This window comes from Pelodiscus sinensis, chromosome 6 (assembly GCF_049634645.1).
Source record: "Pelodiscus sinensis isolate JC-2024 chromosome 6, ASM4963464v1, whole genome shotgun sequence".
Classification (NCBI taxonomy): Eukaryota; Metazoa; Chordata; order Testudines; family Trionychidae; genus Pelodiscus; species Pelodiscus sinensis.
In genome coordinates, this window is record NC_134716.1 from 59,868,197 (window position 1) to 59,894,484 (window position 26,288).

The window sequence follows — 26,288 nt, forward strand, 5'->3', positions numbered from 1 at the left end:
ACCCCAGGCATCCCGCAACAAAAGCCTGGTCTGCTGGGGGGGGGGGGGGCGCACTAGTTGCGCCCCCTCTCCCCCCCAGCAGACCAGGGAGACCCGAGCAAAGCCGCGGAGGTGCAGAGGTCCCGCCGCCTCTGCGGCTTTGCTCCTGTCTCCCTGCTGTGTTGGGGGAGTCCCCCCCAGCACAGTAGGGAGACTGGAGCAAAGCCGCAGAGGCGGCGGGGTCCGCCGGCTCTGCGGCTTTGCTCCAGTCTCCCTACTGTGCTGGGTGGGACTCCGGGGCAAAGCAGCAAAGCCGCACGAGCAGCGGGACCCCGCCGCCTGTGTGGCTTTGCTCGGGGGGGGGGGGGACTCAGGGGCAAAGAAGCAAAGCCGCATGAGCAGCAGGGTCCCGCCGCCTGTGCGGCTTTCCTCGGGTCTCCCTGCTGTGCTGGGGGGGATTCCCCGCCCAGCACAGCAGGGAGACAGGAGCAAAGCCGCAGAGGCGGGGGACACCGCTGCCTGTGCGGCTTTGCTCCGGGGCAAAGGAGCAAAGCTGCACGGGCAGCGGGGTCCCGCATCCTGTGCGGCTTTGCTCAGGTCTCCCTGCTGTGCTGGGGAGTCCCCCCCAGCACACCAGGGAGACCGGAGCAGCTTTTCTCGCCCCGGAGGATGCGGTGGCGGAACCGGTGCGCTCTGGGCAGTCCCGCAGCCCGCGAGCTCTGGGGCGAGAAAAGCCCCGTTCGTAAGTGCGGATCCGACATAAGTCGGATCTGCGTAAGTCGGGGACTGCCTGTATTGCTGATCATTCCAGTTTAGTGTGTGATTAATATGAGTACGGAGAAAGGTATTTGCAATAATTTAGAGTCTGTTTTTCATGATTTAATTTTTACCATGTTCTCAGCACAAGATAGTTATACAACAGACCCTTAACCATCAAAGTCTTAGAAAAGAGTCTTTAATGCTGCTCTGACATTAAATCAGTGGAAACTTCACTGGTGTCACATGAGATCAACACCAACACCAGTGTGCTTACCATCCCTTTTTTCTGAGTCTAAGAAGCCCTTCATAAAAGTTCCTTACAAAATTTACTTCTGCACAAAAGGACTTTTCATACTGCAAATAACAACCATGTTCCAAAATGTGCTTTGAATTGCATATTCAGATTAATTTAAAACCAAAGTTTGGCTCAGTAGTTCATCAAACTCTTAGGAAAAGATGATGCATAGGAAGAGGTAATGTTTTATCCTTCTTTAATACTTGTAACATGAACCAATCAGCTGCTGTTGCTTTTCATCTCTGAAAAGGAGTGGGAGACTGCTTCCTTCCAATCCCTCTCCTGGCTAGTGGGTGCGTCTTTTCTCCCTTCTTCTTCCTACACTACTCATGTCTGATTCCCCTATGTCAAATTCTTCATCCAGTCTCCTCCTTGCTATCAGAATCCATTTTGTACAGGGGAGGACAGTGAAGCACCCTGGAAGATGGCAAATTTGAGCTTGCATCTTGATACTCTCTATGGAAGCTTTCAGTTTCACTCCTTGCTCTTCCAGGCTGTGTTTTAAGACTAAATGGAAAATTGTATTTTAATATAATCTGTATTTGCTACTATCGGTGCACTTTGCTGAAAGGCATGGAGACTTTCTTATTATCTCAACCACTCTAAGTCTATGACAAGAAATCTATCCTAAACCAAAGAACAGTCGGCATAAAATCTCCAAGCCTTTCAGAGTGCATTAGTCTACTTAATATTTTAAAAACAGAAGTATATATCATTCTATAAAAAGAAAAAGGTATTCTTTCCAGATGAATTTATTTGCCAGAATAGCTATACTAAAAAGGCAGCCTTTAGAAAACAACTCTTAGTCATCATTATATCTGAGCCAAAATCCCAACACCTGTTTAGGAAAAGGCAGATGTCTAAGCTGTGTATTTTTTATTATGTGTGTACACAAGAACAAAAAGTTATTTTAGTAATAGAAAAATATAACTACAATATATGAGGTTAGATGACCACTGGTGTTGATTTGGGCATACATTACATTTAATGGGCACTTTCATGAATAAGAATTGCGGGGCCAATACTAACATTCTGCTGCAAAATAAGATCAAATGAAACACATGTGATTGTCATTTATTGCTCTTCTCAACATTTGTCCTTCACCAAATACCATTGTCAGTTGTAGCTCATTAGCCAAATATTAAAATTAAACATTAGGTACAACTCTAGCAATATAGTACAGTATCATAATAAATAGCATATTAGCATTTTACTTATGGTAAACATATTATATAAGTCTGCTTAAAGCAATTAGATATATATATATATATATGGACTACCTTAGAAAACTCATGCACAATAGAATGTGTTATATGGAAGACTAGCCATGGTAGCTTTTCTACATAAACAACTTGTAATTTTAAAGAAATAGACCTAGGAATTTTTTGCTATATTATAGTATAGTATAGTATGCTAAAATAGTTTTGCTATTATTACTGTTCTACATACATATACCCAAACAAATTAAGATCCATAAAAAGGGTATTCTCACTAAAGCATGATCTTCAGAGACAAGCTCTACTGAGACTCTGATTATCAGGATTACAGAAGTTTAGAGTCCATGTTTCACGCTAAAGATCTGAATTTGCATATAAAAACACAAATGTTCTCATTTACTGCCAGAATAAAAGATGTAGGGAGTAGCCCAAAGTAGTCCATATACTGAAGAACTGGTAAGCATTTTATATCACCTACAAGAAGCGTTGTTTTAAACCCAAGAATCTTTTGTTAGAATCTATTTAACTGAACATATGGGAAAATTAGTGAAGAAAGTCAGGAACACTTACCATTATTCCAGTAAGTAAACAAACTCCTTTCCCACAGTATGTATTAGGTACCATGTCACCATATCCAATGGATAGGAAAGTTATTGAAATCAACCACATGGCTCCAAGGAAGTTGCTAGTAACATCCTGCTGATCATGGTACCTGAAAGAAGGAAGCATCATAAATACTTCTACTAAATATTTTGCTTTGATAGGGGGCTTTAACTAGCATCAATGATGTATGTCTCAGCTGTTCTTTCTCAAAGCTATAATGCAATTTATGTTTTGGTTGTTGTTTTCTGTTTGTTTGTTTGTTTGTTTTGTTTCTGGGATAAGCAGTTGCAAAATTATATAAAACTTAGACCAAGCAACAAAAATCAGCTTATCCCATAGCCCAGGTATTTATCTGTGTTATTTATTATCTAATATGATGAGTTCTTGGCTGAAGAATTCCCCCTCCCGCCCATATAATCACTTCAATGGAGACAAATTCTGCAGGTGCTGAAACCAACTATGCAGTGGAGCCAGCATAATCTGCTGACTATACGGAAGAAGCAGAGAAGCTCTGTAGGTGGCTGGCAGATGCATGGATGGGCTGAGGGTAGGGAACTCTGTTCATCTCTCCAGCGACTGGCCTTAGCATAGCCCTATAAGCATCAGTTCACTATTAAATTGACATATCGTCACTGAATAAACTGAAACACTCTGGCACCTTCAGTCTACTTTGCTACCTTGAAAATAGCAATAAGCATATTGCTGCCTTGACATGAATCTCTACTTGACCATGAAAGCTTCCTGTTAGAAAAGTAAATATTATTTTTTGTTAAAATCAAGTAGGGACCTTCCGAACGTAGAGAGGTGCGGCGAGTTCCAGTGCATAAGGCTTGTCCTAACAGGAAGGTGGTACGGCAGGTTCCCTTGTGACTCAGGGGCTAAGGTATTGGCCTAGGGAGCCAAGGGTGGTGGGTTCTAGCCAGGCTCCAGGAACTAGGAGCCAACAACCCAGCAGATAAGGGACAACCTGAAGGTAGGGAGGTGGGTCAGGCTCCCGTGTATAAGGGACACCCTGACAGTACAGTAGTGGGGCAGCAGTGATGTTAAAATATCCTAGAACAACACAATTGTTCCCCCCTCCAAAGAGAGAAGGCTAAATAATCCAATTGTGTCCTTGCTTTACAATCAGCTGTGAATCCAGTGGGACCTGCTTTCAGATCAAAACTTGTTGCCAGTGCACAGTCTGAATGAAATGGAGCACCAGAAGAGACCCTTCCTCAATAATACTGCAGCTTTAAAGTAACCCCACAGCTGCTAGGCTGCCCGGCATAAGTGGTTTATATTCTGGTGTTGCCTTCCCCATGGCCTACTCCAAGCCACTGTCTTCAGTGGGAACAAGGACAACAGGTGGAGCTATGTTCTATGAGATTTACAAGCTCACTGTCCTACCACAAAAGCAATTTCCTTAGTTTTGCTTCCTACAAAGTCTCCTATGCTTGCAGAAATAAGCTAGGATTGCACAGGGAATATATCAAAAGCGCTCTCCTTCACACCAAAGGACTGAAAGTGAACAATCCGTTAAGATCAACATACTGTACTGACTACAGTGAAAGACTCTGCCTCATACTGTCCAAAAAATTAAGGAATCACCTGCTAAGCATTTTATACAAGAAACAGAAAAACATCAAGAATGACATTTCTAACTTAGAGAGTCTCATCTCAGGACAAACATCCACACCGACTGACACCTTGCAAGACTTTTGTTCCACCAGACAAGAAATCTACTATACACACTTCTATTCCCTACAACAAAGAAAAGACAATAAATTTTCCAAACTGCTCCACACCACAAGCTACAACAGCAACAACCTCAACCCACCGGATAATATTGTTAACCTCTCCAGTTACAAACTCAATCCAGCAGAAGAGTCTGTCTTATCCAGGGGTCTCTCTTTCTGCCCCACGTCCCCCACAAACTGGATACAATTTTGTGGTGACCTTGAAGCTTTTTTTCGCCGCCTCCGCCTCCGAGAATATTTCCAAACCACCAATGAACACCAATCTGACCTACCAGATCCCCCCTATCAACACAAAAGGAAGAATAACTCTATATGGACTCCCCTTGACGGTCGGAATTACAATCTGGATTTCAATATACAAAGCTTCCGCAACAACGCACAGACTGACATTATTTGTAAACAACAACAAGTGACATACAATCTCAGCCACGCTGAACAACATGCCGTCCAGAGTCTCAAAAACAACCTGGACATTATAATCAAACCAGCTGACAAAGGTGGTGCTGTGGTCATTATGAATAAGGCCGACTATAACCAAGAGGCAACCAGACAACTCTCCAACACCACATTTTACAAACCTCTCTCCTCTGATCCTACCTCGGAATACCAAAAGAAATTACTCTGTCTCCTTAAAAGCCTCCCTACAGCTACTCGGGAACAAATCCACACAGAAACACCTTCTGACCCCCGACCAGGATTTTTCTATCTGCTTCCCAAGATCCATAAACCTGGACACCCCGGACGCCCCATCATCTCTGGTATTGGCACACTCACTACTGGTCTATCCAGCTATGTAGACTCTCTCCTCAAACCCTACGCAACCAACACCCCCAGCTATCTCCGAGACACTACTGACTTCCTAAGGAAACTACAAAACATTGATAACCTCCCCAATAACACCATCTTTGCCACCATGGATGTAGAAGCTCTATACACCAACATCCCACATGAAGACGGATTACAAGCCAGTAGAAACACTATCCCAGAGGACACCACTGTCAACCTGGTAGCAGACCTATGTAAATTCGTTCTCACCCACAATTATTTCCAGTTTGAGAACAACTTATACCTCTAGATCAGCGGCACAGCCATGGGTAAACGCATGGCCCCACAGTATGCTAATATCTTTATGGCTGACCTAGAACAATGTTTCCTCAACTCCCGTCCCCTTTTACCCCTTCTCTACTTACGCTACATCGATGACATCTTTATAATCTGGACGCATGGCCAAGAAACACTGGAGACATTCCACAGTGATTTCAACAACCTACACCCCACCATTAACCTCAACTTGGACCATTCCACACGAGAGATCCATTTCCTGGACACCACAGTACAAATCAACAATGGAAAATTAGACACCACCCTCTACAGAAAACCCACTGACTCAGACAGTTACCTACATGCTTCCAACTCCCATCCAGCACACACCATACGATCCATCATCTATAGCCAAGCCCTTCGATACAACCGCATCTGCTCTAATCCCACAGACAGAGACCAGAAACTTCAGGATCTCTACCAAGCATTTATAAACCTCAACTACCCACCCGGAGAAATAAAAAAGCAAATTGAAAGAGCCAAACGAATACCTAGAAACCATCTACTACAAGACAGACCCAAGAAAACCAACAATAGAACACCACTTGTCATCACCTACAGCTCCCAACTTAAACCTGTCCAACACATTATCAATAGATTACAACCTATACTGGAACAGGACACTAAACTTCAAGAAGCTCTGGGAGACAGACCCATAGTCTCCTATAGACAACCACCTAACCTCAAGATGATTCTTACCAACAACCACAGGACATACCACACTAATACCAACCCTGGTACTTTCCCTTGCAACAAACCCCGCTGCCAGCTTTGTCCACATATTCACTCTGTTGACACCATTATTGGGCCTAACCAAGTGAGTTATAAGATCAAGAATACATATTCCTGCGCCTCCAGAAATATAATCTATGCTATCATATGCCGAAAGTGTCTGTCTGCTATGTACATTGGACAAACGTCTCAGACACTTCGCCAAAGAATCAATGCCCACAAAACAGACATTAGACAGGATCACAAAGAAAAAACAGTTGCTTGTCATTTCAACCAGAAAGGACACTGTCTCAATGACCTGCTAACCTGCATCCTACTTCAGAAGACATTCAAATCTGCACTTGAAAGGGAATCCTCTGAACTGGCATTCATGCTAAAATTCGACACTCTCCGCAGGGGACTTAACAAAGACTCCAGCTATCTTACCCATTACAAAGATAGCTTCCCCAATTATCACCTCTAATACTATTAACTCACAGACATCTACCCTTCCCCACCTCTAATATCATTAACTCACTGGCATTCACCTTCCTTTCCCCTCCCCCCCCCTGCATCCCCCTTCTGTTCTGAAATGTGATTTGTCCTTTACATATGTGTTCATTTTTTAAAAATTGTATCCTTTGGTATATATGGCTGTGACTATTTTCTTCCACTATTTGATCTGAGGAAGTGGGTCTGGCCCACGAAAGCTCATCATCTAATAAACCATCTTGTTAGTCTTTAAAGTGCTACATAGTCCTGTATTTTGTTTCAGCTACACCAGACTAACACGGCTACATTTCTATCACTCTCCTTCACACTGTGCACACATTCACTGCACAGTTATTTCAGAGATGTCAGGATGCACAATTTTAACAGTGCAATTATCAATGGTAATTTCTTGGGTTTCACTTGAGAGGTGTATCTTAATTAGTAAGGGCCTTCAGATGAAATATTAACGCTGTCTGCATCTATATTTAGTAGCACGCCGCTTCAAGGTCCTGTTAAAATGTTTTTATCTTGTTAAATCTCAGCAATAAGCTGCATGATATCTGGGATTTCCCACTCTGGTTATTTAAGTATTTGATTTAGCAAGGAACAAAAGAACATGCTTAAATTTAACAGTGTTGACAACTTTTGCGATTTTATTATGAGTCTCATGATATTTGGTGTTTTTATTAAAGCCCCTCAAACAGTGTGTTTCAAAACTCCCCATGCAAGAGAACGTCAGCTCTCAGAAAACACAGAACATTTTCTAGCCCTAACGATTGCAGAAAACAAATTTGGAAATGTGACCCCAATGCTCAAAAACCAGAAGGCAAAACAAAGAAAACCTAAAATGCATTAAGTTTTTATAATCTTGTGACTTCTAAGCCAGTTTCATAATTTTTGTGGTTTGACATATTTCTGAGGTTATTAATTCAGCTTTAAAAATGTGCTTAAAGCCTACTCATTTCAATAAGACTATTTTATGTTCTTAAAGATAAGTACTTTCTTATCGTAGGCACTTTGCTAAATCTTGATCTGTACATCTTTATTTATTGGCTTGAAAGTCGGTAGGAGTTTTTCTGACTTTACTGGGAGCAGCTGCAGATTCCAAGGTTATATTTAAGACATTGCATGCACTGTACATATGATTCATTACAAAGTGAATCCATCTATATTAAAAATGGAAGAGGCGAAGAACAATTTTCTGCATACCAGAAATTGCAATTTTGTATTTACAAGATCTATGAGAATAATCACCAAAAAAGGATAGCTGAGATGTTAAATCAGTTCTATTTGAAATATCAATTTTTTACCTTTCAGACATCTTTTACATGCATTTTTAGTTATGACAGCCCTAGATATTGAAACCCTCTATTCATCCATAGAATAAGTATAATGTGTATAGTGGCCGTTAAAACTTTCTACTAACATACCTTACATTTGTCATAAAGAACACCTCTAAGAATGTGAGGACAGATGAGCTTGGTTCATTCCGTCTCTGCTGAGCCTACCAATGGTATGTCTACACTACTGAATATGGTAGAATTAAGATATGCAACTTCAGCTATGTGAACTGCATAGCTGAAGTCGAAGTACTTTAACTTGACTTTTGGCGCTGTCTACACTGCAGGAAGTCAACTTCCCTTACTTCTCTTAGAAGCAGGACTACTGGCATTGACAAGACCCCTCTCAGTTCAAATTAGCATGACTTCACTAGACCTGCTAATTGGAGCCCTGGAAGATTGACAGAGGCAGCTTCGATCTTCTCTATAGTGTAGACATACTCTAAGAGAGGCTAAGGGAGCCACTTGTATTGGTGATTATTGTGGTGAGGACTACCAGCTGGAATTAGCTTACCAAGTTCACCAACTCACTGCACAAAGGCCACTGAACAACTATCAGCTGGCAACAGAATTTACTCAATATAAACCTGTGCAGGATTTTGAATGGCAACTGAGATGGCAAAGATTCCATAATCCACTTGCTATCCATTCCCTCTAAGTATGAAATTTCTAACATATGACAGTGCAGTAACCAGTGAGCAAGTTAGATGCTATCATATCCAAAGTTTAATAAAACCGTAGCCATACAAAAGACAAAACTGTCTTAACCGTTTTGTGTAAGCGGATTTTGTATAGATTGTCATTATTGCTTCTGTACCTAATAACTGGAAGACAGCTAATATTGATGCTAACATTTAAAAAGGGCTCTAGAGGTGATCCTGGCAATTACAGACCGGTAAGTCTAACATCAATACTGGGCAAATTAGTTGAAACTACAGTAAAGAATAAAATTGTCAGACACATAGATGAACATAATTTGTTGGGGGAAAAGTCAACATGGTTTCTGTAAAGGGAAATCATTCCTTACTAATCTACTAAAGTTGTTTGAGGGGTCAACAAACATGTGGACAAAGGGGGAATCCAATGGATATAGTATACTTAGATTTCCAGAAAGCCTTTTACAAGGTCCCTCACCATAGGCTGTTAAGTAAAGTAAGTTGTCATGGGATAAAAGGGAAGGTCCTCTCAAGGATTGATAACTGGCTAAAAAGACAGGAAACAAAGGGTAGGAATAAATGGTAAGTTTTCCGAATGCAGGGAGGTAACTAGTGGTGTTCCCCAAGGGTCCATACTGGAACCAATCCTATTCAACCTATTTATAACTGATCTGGAGAAATGGGTAAACACTAGGGATATTAAATTGCACTTAATTGACTAGTCGAGTCGCACCAGTCGATAAGCACTTCTGCATTCCTCCTTTGAAATGTACAAGAACCTCCGCTGGAGCTCTTGTACATTTCAAAGGAGGAATGCAGAACTCTGCCTACAGCCCGGGGCCAGCGGGAAGTCCAGCTGACTCCGGGCTGCATGCGGGTGCCTGGTTTGAAATGTACAAGAGTGAGTCCCCAGCGGGGGCTCTTGTGTATTTCAAAGCCATGGAGCCCAGGGTCAGCGGGGAACTCAGAGTCCACCACTGAGCTCCATGCTGCACTGCATGCCATTCTGGGGAAATGCTGCGTATAGCCTGGGATCAGCTGGGGAGTCCAGCTGACCACAGGCTCCACAGCGCTGCCTCTTTAAAACGCTGAGGCAGCGTTTCAAAGGGGCAACTGCCAGACAGCTGATCCCTGGCTCATCTGTGCAGCACTGCCCCTTTAAAATGCCACCTTGGCATTTCCAAGGGGCAGCGCTGCACAGATGAGCTCAGGATCAGTTGTGCAGCAGCTGCCCCTTTGAAACACCGCCTCGGCATTTCAAAGGGACAGCCATGGAGCCTGGGGTCAGCTGACCCCGGGCTCCATGGCATTTCGGCATTTTAAAAGGTCAGTGCCACACAGCCAAACTACAGATCAGCTGTGCGGCGGCTGCCCCTTTTAAATGCTGCCTTGGGGTTTCAAAGCGGCAGTGCTGCACAGCTGATCCCCAGATCAGCTGTGCAATGCTGCTGCTTTGAAGTACCCCTTCTGCCTGCCCCCCCTTTGCTGCCTCTATTCTATAGAGGCAGCAAAGGGAGAGGGAAGAATGGACTAGTCAACAGGCTATCTTATAAGCAAATGCTTATTGGCTAGTCGACTACTCCTTAACATCCCTAGTAAACAGTGAGGTGGCAAAATTTGCAAGTAATAATAAACTGCTTAAGATAGTTAAGACCAAAGCCGACTGTGAAGAGCTTCAGAAAGATCTCACCAAACTAAGTGATTGGGCAGCAAAATGGCAAATGAAATTTAACCTGGATAAATGTAAAGTAATGCACATTGGAAAACATAATCCCAACTATCCATACAACTAATTTAGCTACAACTACTCCAGAGAAAGATCTTGGAGTCATTGTGGATAGTTCTCTGAAAACATCCACTCAACGTGCAGCGGCAGTCAAAAAATTAAACAGAATGTTAGGAATCATTTAAAAACAAATAGAGAATAGGACAGAGAACATGTCATTGCCTCTATATAAAATCATGGAACACCCACAACTTGACTACTGCATACAGATGTGGTCACCTTGTCTCACAAAAAGATATATTGCCATTGGAAAAGGTTAAGAAAAGGGAAACAAAAATGATTAGGGGTTTGGAATGGGTGCCATGTGAAGAGAAATTAAAAAGACTGGGACTTTTCAGCTTAGAAAAGAGGAGACTTGAGGGGGAGGGGACATCATAGATGTGTATAAAATCATGACTGGTGTGGAAAAAGTGAATAATAAGAAGTTATTTACTTGTTCCCATAACATAAGAACTAAGGGTCACCAAATGAAATTAATAGGTAGTTTTTCTTCACACAGTGCACAGTCAACTTGTGGAACTTCTTCCCAGAGGAGGTTGTGAAGACTAGGACTTTAACGGGGTTCAAGAAAGAACTAGCTAAATTCATGGAGATTAGGTCCATCAATGGCTATTAGCCAGGATGGGTAGGAATGGTGTCCCTAGCCTCTGTCAGAGACTGGGAATGGGTGATGGAAGAGGAATTGCTTGAAGATTTCCTGTTCTGTTCACTACCTTTGGGGCATCTGGCATTGGCCACTGTCAGAAGACAGGATACTGGGCTAGATGGACCCTTGGTCTGACCCAGTAAGGATGTTCTTATGTTTAAAAGCTGGGTCATTTCAGAAATCATGTGCAGTCAAACTGTGTCTGACTCAGATTGTTATTGTATGAGATTGTCAAGTAAGAAGAAGTGTTCAGAGATACTCTATAAGCATTTTATCTACAAAAATGAGCGGCCACATTATAAAACACTTATCTTTAAAAATGACCAAGTTAAACTAGGTAAAATGAGGGCAAATTTGGATTTTTCTAAGGGACCATGAGTCAAAGGTAGGAACTCTGAATGGTATAGAGGGCTATATTAGACATACTTTTGTTTTGGGATGAGATACTTATTTTCTTTTTTTCTAATGGAAATTAAGGGTAATCCATAAGAATAGTGCAGCTCTTGGCCCTCGCTCCATTCCCTTTAGACAACTCTGTGGGGCAAAAGGGGGCAGAAACTGGCCTCATTTTCCCCACTAGGTATTTCCTCTATTTGAAGGAATTCTTGGCAAGGATACAGCTGTCACAGCTGGTTCCAACATAAAGCCCCTGAAAACTGACATAGGATGCTGGACCAGGGAGGTCCAACCACTGTAACCTTTGGCTCCCTTAATAGCAAGATAGCGATAATAATTTGGCCACTAGAAGACACTAGGGCATATCAATTAATTGACAAATATAGTGAGGATTCCTAAAACACTAATTTCAAAACTGAATGTATGAAATATAAAATCCTTATTCAGTGCATTCCAAAGTTCTTATCATATGCATTCCAAACATCATGAATATGAAATGAAACACTCTTCAGAATCTTTTCATTCATTAACAAATATATATATTTAAATATTTTTATTTTATTAAAGTGCAGTATTTTTGGACAATGGAAGCATGCTCTGAGAACAGTCACCCATTTGAAATCGAGGATAAGCACTAGCACATTTTAAACCCAAGTATAACCCCAACTATAGTGAAATCTTTGTTATCCAGCATTCTGTTAACCAGAATACCTTGTTAACCGGCATTGCCCTCAGCCACAATACTGTCACATCTTTAGGCACACAGGCCTGGCTTGGTTTACCATGATTGGCTTAACAATTTTTTATTGTACTAATTTTTTATAAGTACTAATCATCTTTAACTCAAAATAGAAACGTGAGACCAACTGCCTCACACTACAAAACCACCAATATTAAAAACTTGAGTTTTACTTTTATTGTCTATTGTTTTTTCCTAGGTTGATGAGACTCTCAGATAACCAGGATTTTTAGATAACCAGAACGCTCCTAATCCCCGAGCGTGCCGGATAACACAGGTTTTACTGTATAATCCCAGCAGGAACTGAATTTACTGGGATATAACTGCCCAACTCCTGCAGCACCAAAGGGTGCCTATGACATGTGTAGATTTCCCTGCTGGTGCAAAGCAGACATAGGCAGCTTTCACATTATCTTCTCTCCCACTGTAGGTGTACACTGAAGGAAAAGATGGGGCATAGCCAGAACATATTTCACTCAGCCACTCTACTCCATTTTAGGGGGCAGTGACAACCAACATAAATTAAGAGTAGTCCTGAGACTGCTGTAGCTTACGCCAAGGGCTGAAATGATTATGCCTTTGCAAATATAGAGTAAGTGTGCTCCTTCTCACATTAGCATTAAGGAGTTTTGCCACTGACTTCAAGAGGATAAGGATCAGATTCAATACTCCAGATTCTTTACTAAGTGTGGGCCTACAGAGATTGTAACCATAGTGCTCTTTTTTATGATCGGTCAAATCAATATCATGAATCAAAATTATTTTCCTTCATAATTGCATTTATATTTGGTGATCTCATTTTAACTGCTATGCTGCCGTTAGCAGCACATATTTATTTCCTAGTAATTCTGCCTTGACAGCTGCTTATATTCATCTTAAAAGCGATGAATAAAAAGTAACAAAATGTAAGTTTTAGCTTAACCAATTACTGTACATACTACTTCACGATTTGTAGCTTTCTTTCAGTTTAGCCTGCTTCATCTGACAGCTGACTGATAAATTTCACATTCTTTTATTTTGTTTTTCTAGGCAATCTAAGCAAAAATATTGTGGGATCAGCTTTTTGCCGGGGAGAATATAATACACTGTTTGTATAACAATCATAAATATAAATAAAAAATCTTAGCTTGAAACATCTTGCCAAGTATGGTTTTGTTAAAACTGTTAGACTAATAATAGTTGATGTTCAACCCATAAGACTCCAATTTATTTAACTAGCCATTAAAATTCTCCCCCCATATTAAATTTTTTTGGCTGTTTCGTGCCTTTTCAGCTCTTGTTAGACAGTAGGCATAGGTAGGTTCCACCTCTCTCACTCCTCCCCCAAGCTTTTTGATCACAGATACAACTACTTTCCACCATTTCAAAAGTAAAATCAAACTGTACTTCAAGTAACAAACACCATGATTCTAAGTTGGCTTCCATAAAGTAAATGGATAATACTTCTGCTAATGGGCTTTGGAGGAGTTTCAACGTGGGTGATGCTCGATTTCCTTCTTGCTTTCCCTCTGTCATCTCTGCTGGCCTCCTACAAACATTTATGACCAAGATTTGCTAACACAAATAATTTACAGATATACCAGGTGCTAAACCAGATGTCTGGAAATGACAAACACTGATGCAAAAATAAGCAATTATAAATGAAGCTAAAGGTAAAAGGTATAGGCAAGTGGTATGGTTTTCTGCACAGATCTTTTCTGAACGTACTGAGGTAAAAATATTGTAAGTAACTATAATTTCTCTCTCTTCTTTAATTACATATTTTTTCACTTAAAAGAATATTTGTAAAGTAACATAGAAAATGAAATACAAGCAGAGAAACATTAATCAAATAAGCACCATCTGTGTGCTTTCCTGTGACATGGGAATGGAGATGGCTAGAAAGTACAAGATCAAAGAGAGAAGAGAGTGGCTGAGAATGAAGAGGAAGCCTCCATAAAACCATTAGCATAGAAACACAAGGATAAGAAGACAGATGCTAGACAAATGCTATGATCATACTTGTGTGTAAAACAATTTTTCAATCTCAGAGGGGTGGTTGTGTTAGTCTGTGTCTAAAAAAACTCAGCGTTCCCACCCCTCCCACCTCCCAACGCAGACTGGGGGCGGGGCGCAGTGGGGCCGCGAGGGGGCCTGTGTGGTGTGCTCCCAGGCAGCCAGGGAGGGGAGGGGGCATGGCGGAGGCAGCATAGGGACGGCGCCCGGGTATGACATAACACCCCAGTGCCAAGGTTTAAAAAGAAAAGAGGCTGTCCTGCAGGAAGGAGGGAAAATGGCGCAGGGAGTCAGCCGCCCGGGAGGCACATTCAGAGGCACTGCGAGCGGCCAGGAGGCCAAGGAAAAGGAGGCCTAGGTAAGGGGAGAGGAAGCAGCCCAGGGCAGGTCTTTCTAACAGCCTGCAGGCTGGCATGTTACGGCGGGAAGCCCCGCCAGCCGGACCGGACTGCAGTGCGTCCGCGTCCTTAGTGCCCTGGGCTGGGGTCCATGAGAGAAGATGGGCCCGGACTCCCTCTCCCCTATGCCTGAGACGGGATCAGTAGCTCGCGGTCCACGCTCGGAGGCGGAGCAAACAGCAAGGCGGCAACAGCAAAAAGACAGGATTTAATGTGGGCCAGGCTCTCGCGTCCACTGGGGATGATGGTGGTGGGACACGAGTAAAGGCACAGTTTGACCAGCCTTGTGCATACCTTGTAACAAGGTGCCACAGGACTCCTTGTAATTTCAGTGCCAAAAATAAATGTGGAAACAGTCAGATTTTCAAAAGTGTACGGTATCACTGAATTTAATGGGAATTAGGTGCCTACGCAGTTCTGAAAATACCACTAACAGTGGCTAGGGTTATGGTTAGCCTGTACATAAGAGAAATAAAGACCACCGGCCTGGTTTTCAAAGGTGCTGAACACCCTGATTAGATTTCAAAAATCTAGTCAGAATCCTGAAAAGTGTGTAGTTCTTTCCATGTTTTTATTAAGGAGTCTTGCAAGAATTGTTACTGCATCTAAATTGGGACAAACAGTATTTCTGCCTTTCCAAGAGAAGCCAGTTGACTTCAAGTGTAGCCTGAATGTACAAGAATTTCTAAGAGTTTGGAAGACCCATTTTTAACTCAGAGTCCTAAAATGGAAGTTCCATATGTCACAGCATTATTCTCATCTAATACAATTGATTCTGGCACACATACCCTTCTCCAAACTGTTCACCTGCTCCCTTAAATGAGTGTGAATGGTTCCTGTAAGGAACATCTCCTCTTGAACCAACATTAATTGTAGGTCAGTTGAAGACTGTAATATTAATGATGAATCCCATTCCATTAAGAAGTAGTGAGGTGCATCTTTCAGGGAAGCAAGTTTATCAAGGCTTATTGCTGTTTCCTTCACCAAGAAACACTATACATGTCATATCAGAAGGCCTATCATATTTACCATTCCCTTAAGGAGTTTTAACATAGAGTAATGACAGAACATTAAGATAAAACTGACATTCCAAAAAATGCTTTAACTGTAAATGCTGCCAAGAGCATTCTTGAGATAGTATGGGCTAGATCCTTTATTAGAATGGAGCTACCTTGTAGCAGCATACCATATGTCCCCAGGTGTTTTGAAGACCCTTACATATGCTGATTTGAATTAAACGGAACAGAGTTTGAACTCTGTCCTACTTAGTTTTTTCCCATATTCTTTTTGTTTCCAGTAAGAAGAGATGAGTTTCTCCAGAGTATAAAATCCTCATGCAACAGAGATGGTATATCAGTTTTATGGCTAAGTATGACTACAATAATGTAATGGTTCTGTAACCTGGGACATTGGCCCCAGGTATTTAGCATAGGAAGAGCCCAGGAAATGGGGAGTGTTCTGAATTCTAAAACATACTTCAGATTCACATATATTTTTATACTAGGGAATTGCCTCTTCTTGGCTGTATTTAGTGCACTGGCTAGTCTAATAAGTACCAGAGAGAAGTGAATTCAATGAAATATAAGCACATTTTTTTATGATTTAGATTTCAACCTTTCTTTTCCTCTTGTAGTAGGTTCCAAAAGACTGTTATTAAAAGGTCTAAAATACCCTTCCTAAATGTGGATATAACCCTTTTTTGTCCTCTCCATTTGAAAATAATTGTCATCTTTCACTGAGTACAGCTATATTGTGTGCTGCAGTACACTTATGTAGTCAACATTCAGTAACATTATCTACCTGTCAATTTGCCCTCAAAGTTCTCCTTGAATAATGCAAATGAACTTACTAGCCATTATTCTTACAAAAGCCTATTCAGGAATAGAGGTATTTTACTTCACTATAGTATTCAGCTATTGTAAATAACCACTTTTACTATTGTACTTTCTCTAGCAAATATTTAGAAATATTTATATATACACAAACAATAACAGAACTGCAATTTCAGCTGACTTTAAGTTGAACAATGGCAACATGAAAAATTCAATCTGTAATTTAGTACAGGATATAAAATAGAATATACTTCAGATACATGAGAATTATCATTTTGGTTTTACAGCACCGTTCTATATTCATTTATTTAACCAAATATACACAGTGTAATACCTCATCAGCAATAAGAACTCATTCCTCAAAGACAACCATTCAGGAGAGATTTTATATTGGGTTTTGATAACACAGTTACTAAGTTAGATGAACCACCAGATCTATCTGTTAATTCTCTCTATATAGGTAACATTTATTCTTATGTATTACAGTGGGTTATGCCAGGGAAGTTTTTCTGCATAAGAAAAGACATACCTTCTACAAACAAAGTAAGAAAAATCCATAGACTTATTTAGTGCAGAAGAAATATTCTGAGCCCAAAAAATGACCTGAAAACATCACCACAGTGAAGCAAGCTTTTCTAAATACCCACAAACTAAACAACTCTAGGAAACAATAGGGTAATAATCCCCAAGGGGTGGCATACACAAATAGGAGCTGTTCGACGGACACTTCTAATCTCTCCCTTTGGAGGCAGCAGGATCACAGTGTAGAAACGTCTCCCTCAGAGACACTACTGCCTCTGTGTACTCTACACATCCCCTAGCGAAGACATCTCCTTAGTTATCTCCATTGCACCCATCCCCCCAAGAACTCCCTCCTGCTACTAAACAAACTTCACCAAGAAAAAGGACTACTCCTGTTGTGAAACAATTCCCACATACCATCATCCCAATAAGGCAAGAAAATGAGGGATTGAGCCACTAAAGAGGTGCCCCTAATTCTTAATGCTCCACTGCCACCAATATGCAACCTCCATGTGTGTGTTCTGTTCCCCAAAAGATGAAGGAGTATGAAGCAAAAAATGTTATTGGTTTATTGACGACCAACCCTTGAAGAAATAAACATGTTTTTATCATAGCTTAAGCCTTCCCTTCTGCCTCATTGAGAACAAGAAACGGGAAGTGTCTTCTACCAATTCATCTCATCTACTCCACCCAGATACTTTCTTTATGAAGAGAGAAATGGGGCTCTCTCTCTTTGAGCCTAAACAACTCTTCTGAGTTGCAACAGAGGTGTTCAGTTACACAGCACATAACCAGCTTTCTGCAGTTCTGCTTCTTCACAGCAGAGGCAGAAGTTATGCTGAACTCTCTTTCACACACACAAATGAAATGGTATGTAACATTACATTGATACAGCAAAAATATTAGTGTGTCATGTTACATGTAATGCTAAATCAAAGTTTGGATAATATTTGTTGATGCAGCTCTTTTGCTGATCTTAAACACTTGGAAATGACACCTTCTTTGCCTCACCAGGTTCAGCACTTCCTCCTCTGGCAGCTAGGAGAAACCAGTTACATTCCACAGAGCTTTTACAATTCACTCATTTTATTTTTCAATATTTTACAACTGGGGCCTCAGTGCTGGCTCAAGTAGTACTCTTCAGCCAAACAAACAAACAAACAAAATTTGTAACACAAAAAGGGAATTTCTCTCCCTATCTCCTCTGGGCTTTGGAATGCCAGTCAATCTCCAAACATGAAGGTACCTTAATTACTTCCCTTTTAGGGAGGAAAGCTGCCTTCTAGCCAGGAGAAACCTTTCCTCCTTCTAGTTTTTTTTAAGGTTACAGGCAGCCCTTAATAGGACTCAGGTGTCCCTAGCTGACTTCTTTTCAGCTCATGGTAGAAAGACCTGTAACAGTTGGATCACATGCTGCCTTCCACACTCTATTACAGCACTCCAGCCTGACTCTGTCACAGCTCATAATGACCTTGTCTCCCCCTAATTTAATAACACTCTTACAACTATAGACCCTCTTTATTGACTTCAAGTAGATTCAGCTACCTCAGATGAAATCTCTGCTCTAGCAAAATTCCTGTTGATTTCAATAGGTCTAAGTTTTCACCTTATTTTTGACTGAGAACCCGCAAAGTAGTCTTTTAAAAATGTTTTCCTACCGTAAAATATTGTTGCACTCAAATAGTTCTGAAATGTTTATTTTTATGTTGTATTAGATTTAAGTTTTTGGCACCCAATTTTGAGGCAAGTTGCATTTTTAAATTTGATTCTATACATTAAAGACATTGCATATCAATTCATTTAAAAAACTAATGAAAGTAAACCTAATAACATTAAACAATAATTTATTTGTACTTCTTAAATATTCTAAAGTGTGATAATCCAACATGTTGACATTTGTAGCTGAATCTTAATTAGCTAACAATAGTTAACTTTTATGACTAGTATGTGGCCAATCACCATCCATTCAGCTTATTTGTTAATTGTTCTTCTTTTCTATACCAAAGGTAGTTTGTCTGTTTCTTCTAAACTCTTTGGGACAGGTATGGTGCTTCCTTTTATGTTTGGAAAGCACCCATCTTATTTTGGTCACTGCTTGAAAAAAATAGTGTTGCCTCCCAACAATAGTAATGTTAATAAAAACTAGGGGGGCAGTGCCCCCTGTTCTCTATGCTCGCCAATGCCCCCATCTCTGGGGGTAGGTAGCCCTGTCTCTCTTCCTTGCTGCCGGGGAGGGCCAGGATGAGGCATGGCAGCCCCAGCCTGCCCTCTGCTCCCTCCCCCAACCAAAGGGCAGGGCTGATCCTTGGTCAGCCCCGGCTCCATCCCCCCCAACCTCAGCTGTCGGGCAGGCCTGGCTTTCCCCTCCCCCACTCCAGCAACCTGTACTTCAATTTGATCCCTCTGCCCCGATTCCTGCACTCACCATCCTCCCTAACCCCCACCCAATTCCACCGTACCCCCACTGCCTATCCCCCCCTTCATCCCTCCCCCATCTCCATTCCCATACCCACCCACCCACCCTCCCTAACCCCTGCCCCACTCTCTCCACACTGTCTACCCCAACCCCCACCTTCTTCCTCCATTCCCACACCCTCACTCATCCCTAACCCCTCCCCATCCCCACAATGCCCATCCCTATATCCCCCTCATCCCTACCAACCCCTTTACCGCACCTCCTATCCTTACATACACCCTATCCCACTTCTTCCCTCCCTACACACACCCTGCCCCTCCCACAAATTCATTGAGCTGCATGCCCCTCCCCCAAGAGCACCACCAGGCTGGGAAGCACAGTCCTGGCCACCGCAGCAGGAGCCACAGCCTGTCCCTAGCCAGCCTTTGCGCACAGCTATATTGGGGCAGCTTTGATCCGTGGCAAATCAAGGGAGCCCGGAGTGCAGAGTGGCCACTCCAGAGAGCGGGGGAAGTGGCCAAGGTGCAAGACCTGCCCAGTTTGCAGGGGGGCCTGGGGCGCATACCTGAGCCCGGGTTGCACAGAGCCAAGCCGCACGGCAGGCGTGCGAGCTGGGCAGGCTGGGCGCAGGGCCCAGAGGCAGGTAGATGCTGCTCCAGGGGATGCATGGAGCCGGAGCTCCAGGGACAGTGCACTAGCCTGGGTCACCAGCACACGCCAGAGCCGCTCACTCACACTGTGGTTGGGCCACACAGAACATAGGTGTGAGTGGGTGTGTGGGCCAGGCAGGCTGGGTGCGGGGCCCAAAGACAGGCAGATGCTGCTCCAAGGGGTTCACTGGGATGGAGTCCTCCCCCCCCCCCCCCCCCATTTCACAGAACGGTCATAAGGTCAGGGCTCGTGGGGGCACACTGATGACGCCACATTGCCATCCCAAAGGGAAAGCTTTTTTATGTATAGAGAGAGATAAGATTAGTTTTGAGGAATTAAAATAATATGTCATAAAGATGTTAATTAAAAATGCCAATGTAACACATCATCATTGCAACCAATGGCCACAATCCTGTTGACTTCAATGGAAAGTTTTTGTGAGCAGAAAGTCTATGGAAGGGTTGGGCAATAACTTCAGAGGGGGACCACTTCACTTTTTGAAGTGGCCCCAGGCCACCCTGGAAGGGACAGGGCCTCAGGCAGAAGGGGCTAGATGCGGCCTGCAAAGACGCCTATGCCCACCCCTAGTCTATGGGATTGTGTCTATGTGAAAAATTACAAGGGTCACTGCATTACAATGAAGAGTAAAGGGAAGGAGATAAGTAAGAATACATGTGGATTTTTTAAAAAATCCATGTATGCTGGTGAATCTACTCATGGATGAATTCACATTAAAATATGGATGCAAAAGACAGAATGACAAACTGTTGAAGGAAATTAAAATCTGGCTGCAAGGACTGTCATAAAGTTTATTTTCTATAGCTTGAGTGGTTTGTGCTACAGATTTTTCATAACAGCCAAGAGATGCTACAGTATAATTCTGAGTTCATTAAAACAGTGCTAGGCAGCAATATAAAACAAACAGAATTGTATTTAGTCACCTTCTGTGCCTCAAATTACACATTTATATAATAATCTACAAAACCCCATAATTCTATTACAATATGTAAATACATACAGCATTCAGACCTTGTACATTATTGTATATTCTTCTGGCTAATTTTCCCAAGTATTAATAAGGAGGAAAAAGAGAAAACATTATGTAAAGACAGGCTACCTTGGTAATGTTAAAACATTTACATAAGAATCCATAAGATTTAAGGATCTGAAGAGCTCAATAGAATATTTTAAAATGTCAACCTTCTTCTATAATTCTTTTGAAAGTCCCATTTCAGGAACATATTGTATGAGATTCGGGAAAAGGTATTTATATCACTTCCATTTACTAAGAATGAGCTATAATGAAACTGAAAAGAAACATTAAAAATGGATAAAAGGATATACTATGACATAATGCATAATTAACCTATAGAATGTATTGCCACTAGATGTCATTGAGGACAAGAGATTAACAGGATTCAAAACAAATTTGACAGTTATATGTATAATGAGAACATCTACAGATACATTAGTGAGATAAAAATGTATAAGTAATAAAAATCTTGATGTTTCATGGCATATGGCAACCACTAACTCTCAGGGATTAGGAAGAAATTTTGCCTACAGGCAGGTGTAATGGATCTGTTAATCTCTCCATGTTTCATGTCTGACTTAGCAGAATTAATGTTAAGAATAAACTCTAGCATTACATACAACCTATAGCTTTCAAAACAGATGAAGCCAGCTTCAGGGTAATGCCTCAAGTCAGAACATTCATCATGACAAAGCATTATCCTTAAAAAGCAGCACAGTAGCTAGACAAATGAGGAAGTAGGGACACTTACAGGGAAAGATGAAAAAGTTGAATAGGCAAACAGGAACTGAAACAATTTAGGCATAGCACTGAATACAGTTCTGCATGATTCTGTGATCAGATCCTGGTGAACACCTCTTAGTGGGGAGAGGAGTCATCTGGTATGATACCTAACTAGACACACCACAGGAATCTGAAAAGGATACCTGCTCTGTGAAGAGACTTTGAAAGGAGTTCAATAAGATGGAAGCAACTTGTCTGGGTTAGTTGTAGTGGACCCCTGGCATTTTATTTGTCTGCATGTCTACAGCTACAGCGCTTGCAGCTCCTGTTGGCCACAGATCTCTGTTCCCAGCCAAAGGAAACTTCAGGAAGTGGTGTCCGATCCGCAGCACTTCGCACAGCTCTCATTGGCGAGGAATGGCAATCCCCAGCCAATGGAAGCTGCAAGCAGCCATATCTGCAGATGCACAAGTAAATAAACCACTGGCAGGCAGCCAGGGGCTAACCCTGATGAACTTCGTCCAGCTTATTTTCCACCCCTGAATTAAGAGCTCCCCTCAAAGATGTGGCCCAGTTGACATATGGAAAATGCCAACTAGCCACACATGAAAAACATTTGGGATGAAGGCAATAGCAAGTTACTTACAAATTACTTGTTATGGAGTGTCATGCACTTTACTCTGACACATCTGATATGGATTTGATCTTATATTTTAATTCCTGTGTTCCTACAAATACTGCACAGAGCTTTTGTTGTGTTGCCAAAGTGGCATGAAGGACCCATTTGAATGGTGATTTCATATTGCTCTATATGTGGAAACAAACGGTTCTCCCCACAGGCTTTGACTATCCTCTCATTTAAATGTATGTATAAATCCTCTGTTTCTAAAAACAGGGTTCAATTTAAATAAAAGAATGCATGAAAATAAATGATAATTTTCATTTAAAAAAACAAATACTAGCTCTCTCACTCTCTTATTCAGAAATTATAGATGAGGCCAATGCTGACTGTGAATCATTCAGCATATTCACTTGCAACCAATATAGCCACTTCCTCATCTTCCTCTGTCTTGCATTGCATGTTTTCTCTGGCTATATTCTGCTACTATTTTACATATAAATCCCTTTTTAAAAGGACAAGTTCTTTCAAAGCAAAAAATCAAAATCAATTCAGGTCCAAAGAAAATTCTGTTATGCAAATATAACTGCTTCAATCTCAAGGAGACCAGAAAAAATATTAATCATAATTAATTTAAAATTAAACCCACTGGTAATATTTTCCCCCTAACATAATAATGCAAAACCAGAGTAAGCTTTCCATATCTTCTCAGCCATATGAAAGAATCATGCAGCTGAGTTAATGCCGTGTTGTCTGGGAAGATTATGTGAAAAACTGAATGGTCCCTAGGGGGCTTTTCTGCTATGAAACTACTTTTGTATGTTATCATTCATTTAAAAAGTTGCATAATTCCTTGTTCATGATAACAGCAAAGCTCCATGTATGCCATTCTATAAAAAGGTAATCATGTAGAAGCTCGCAGTTGTAAAATTTAATCTTAGCCCCCTGGTCTTCACCATATATTTTGAAATATAGCAGAGTGTCCACACTACCAAGCCCGTTATTTCAAAATAAGGGGCTGGTTATTTCGAAATAATTATTTCTGCTTTCCTTGGGCAATACATTTATTTCAAAGTAGTTATTTCCAGAGTTATTATTTCAAAATAATTTTCTCGTGTAGATATGTCCTTAACCACAATACTTCTAAATAAAAACAGATTTTACTAATGTGAGCAGATTTTCAAATGAAAAAAATATATAGAATAGGAAGGCAGGACAAACAAATAATCTTATTTTTTTTTAAATTCACTGCAAATAAAATACTACCATTCTCAAAATATCTTTCGTACACAATACAGTGTTAACCATTTTACATAAACTATGTGTGAAGAACCTTTTAACTAACTATGGGTCTGATTCAAAGCCCCTGGGAACCCTACTGTCTTCCTGGTCTTTGGATCATGCTCATGCTACATTATTAGTACATTTCATTGTTTGAAACAGTTACTTCATTAATCTTTTTTTTTTTTACCATTTTTAAAGCGAAAAGATTTTATTTATTTTTATGCTTCAACAATCTATTCTGTTGGAAACTAGACAGGTTTTCCTGAATATTTATAAGATATTTCCAAAGACAACATTGTTTACTTGCAAGACATCAGAAAGTTGTGCCAGTTTTCATCAACAGTCTGCCACTGATATGGGGTCAACAATCAGTATGTATAATTTCATAAAATGTAAGAAAGTATATAAAACAGTTATTAAATATTGTAATTCAGGAAATAAATCAATGAAAGCACATGTTTATAAGATAAATATTATTTATATTGTAATATGAAACTTTTTAGAATGTTACTGCAAATACTTTTTAAAGTCATACATAACTGACAATGTACAAGCTTCCAACGTGCAGTCTGTGCTCCAATTGTCTAAGCTATGCAAGTGGGAAAAATTTACATTGTACTGGGCTGAGAGAACAAGTCACTCATTTCTTCTGCTGGTCACTAGTGCTTACTAGAAAACAGAGAGGAGATCATTTCTATTTTCATCTTCAGTTCCCAACATACAATCCCAGAACATACTGATGGGTTAGTGGAAGACAGCAGATGGTAATTAAATTCCACCAGTCCCAAATTGCCAGAATCCAAGATTTTTCATAGCCTTCCATGGATGTCTATTCTTCGGAGAAAACACTTTTTACAGCCACAGGTATTTAAAACAATTGCTGCAATGGGAGAAATACTGTGCTTTCAGTCTTGCTATCAACAAACATAACCTATTTGTACTGTCTATATTGATAGTAATGTAAGAATATCATGCTAGTTTATTGTGCATCTCCAATATCAGATATTAAGCCAGAAGTATTACCCAGCCAGATGCATTTGATAAAAATGAAAGTACCTCAAGTAATTTTCACATTATCACACTAAACACCCATTACAACTGTGCTTACTCTGATCTATCTATATTAAGTTTTTATACTGTAATCCGTTGCCACAGTATTTGGATTAATGGACTACATGGAATCTCTGGTTCTTCTCGCTTTTCTTAGTAAAAACCTCTGCTTAGGGTGAAGTTTGGGGTGTTTTGATTTGGTTGGTTATTCAATTTCTTTGATTGATAGTTTCAAGTCTGCTCCCTTTGCTTCAGAGGAAAGCAGATATAAAAGGTGTCAATGTAATAGGTTTTTTAATCTTTAATGTGCTAATAGACTACTTGTTTTCTAAGTTTTAACGTAGTGTCATTCTTGATGTGGTGGATACACTTTATCAAAAATGACAATTTTGCACTGTTTCCAGAAGATGGACAAACATTCCTTTCACGTAATTACCACTGGGAGTTCTTTAATAGCAAGAATGACCAAGAAAACCTTGTTGGCAAAACTCATTCACTTCATGCCAGGCTTTGTGATATGCTGTGTCACTGGATAATGAACTTTTCACTGCTGAAGTTTCCAGTTTGAATTTGGAACAGATATTTGCCTCAGTGACCTCATAAAAATACTGAAGGGAAGGAGATTATGGATCCCTGAGGGACCTGATAGGTGAGCTTCTTCACAAAGAAAAAGCAATTACTCATCAACACTTTATGAACTCTACTGGAGAGGAACAATTGGACAGAGCCACGGTAGTGCTATGTCATGTGGACAAGTTAGCAGTACCTTGTGGTCTGCAAAAAGTCCACCAGAATGCATATGGAAAGCTTGTCTTATGTTTGCAATTTCCTTGTAAATGAATACTGATTTTCCATAAAATATTTGTTTGAGGCAATGCAAAAGACTAGACATTTAATTTGACTAGGTCCTAATTCTGTAAAGCACCTTAAGAAGCACCTTAAGCATGCATTTAGCTGTTTTGCTCAGTTGGGTACTTAACAGAAGATCAAATGAAAGGGACAGGATAGTTGTAAGATTGCTCAGGGGTTGATAACTGGATAATGAACTTTTCACTGCTGAAGTTTCCAGTTTGAATTTGGAACAGATATTTGCCCACTGGATGGTATTCAGACTATGTGATATGGAACCACAACGTGAAAACTATCAATACAATTAGTATTAAACAGCAACGAAGTTGGTGACCTAAGCAAAGAAGTCAAATATTAAATGAGCATGGAGACTAATGTATGGTAAGTACCCTCTTATCCCAAGAGATGTTTGTCTAGCCTGGCTGTATTGCCCATTGATGAAGCAATATGGAGAAGT

The 26,288-nt window shown here is 40.8% G+C and overlaps 1 protein-coding gene across 2 annotated transcripts in view; it reads right to left on the reverse strand.

Moving 5' to 3' along the window:
- KCNN2 (potassium calcium-activated channel subfamily N member 2) overlaps positions 1–26,288 on the reverse strand; it is a 192,032-nt gene that overhangs the window by 41,644 nt on the left and 124,100 nt on the right. For both annotated transcript variants that reach the window (XM_075931993.1, XM_075931994.1), the window contains exon 7: positions 2,821–2,962. In XM_075931993.1, the coding sequence (XP_075788108.1) occupies positions 2,821–2,962 (142 nt within the window). The remainder of the gene's footprint in view (positions 1–2,820; positions 2,963–26,288) is intronic.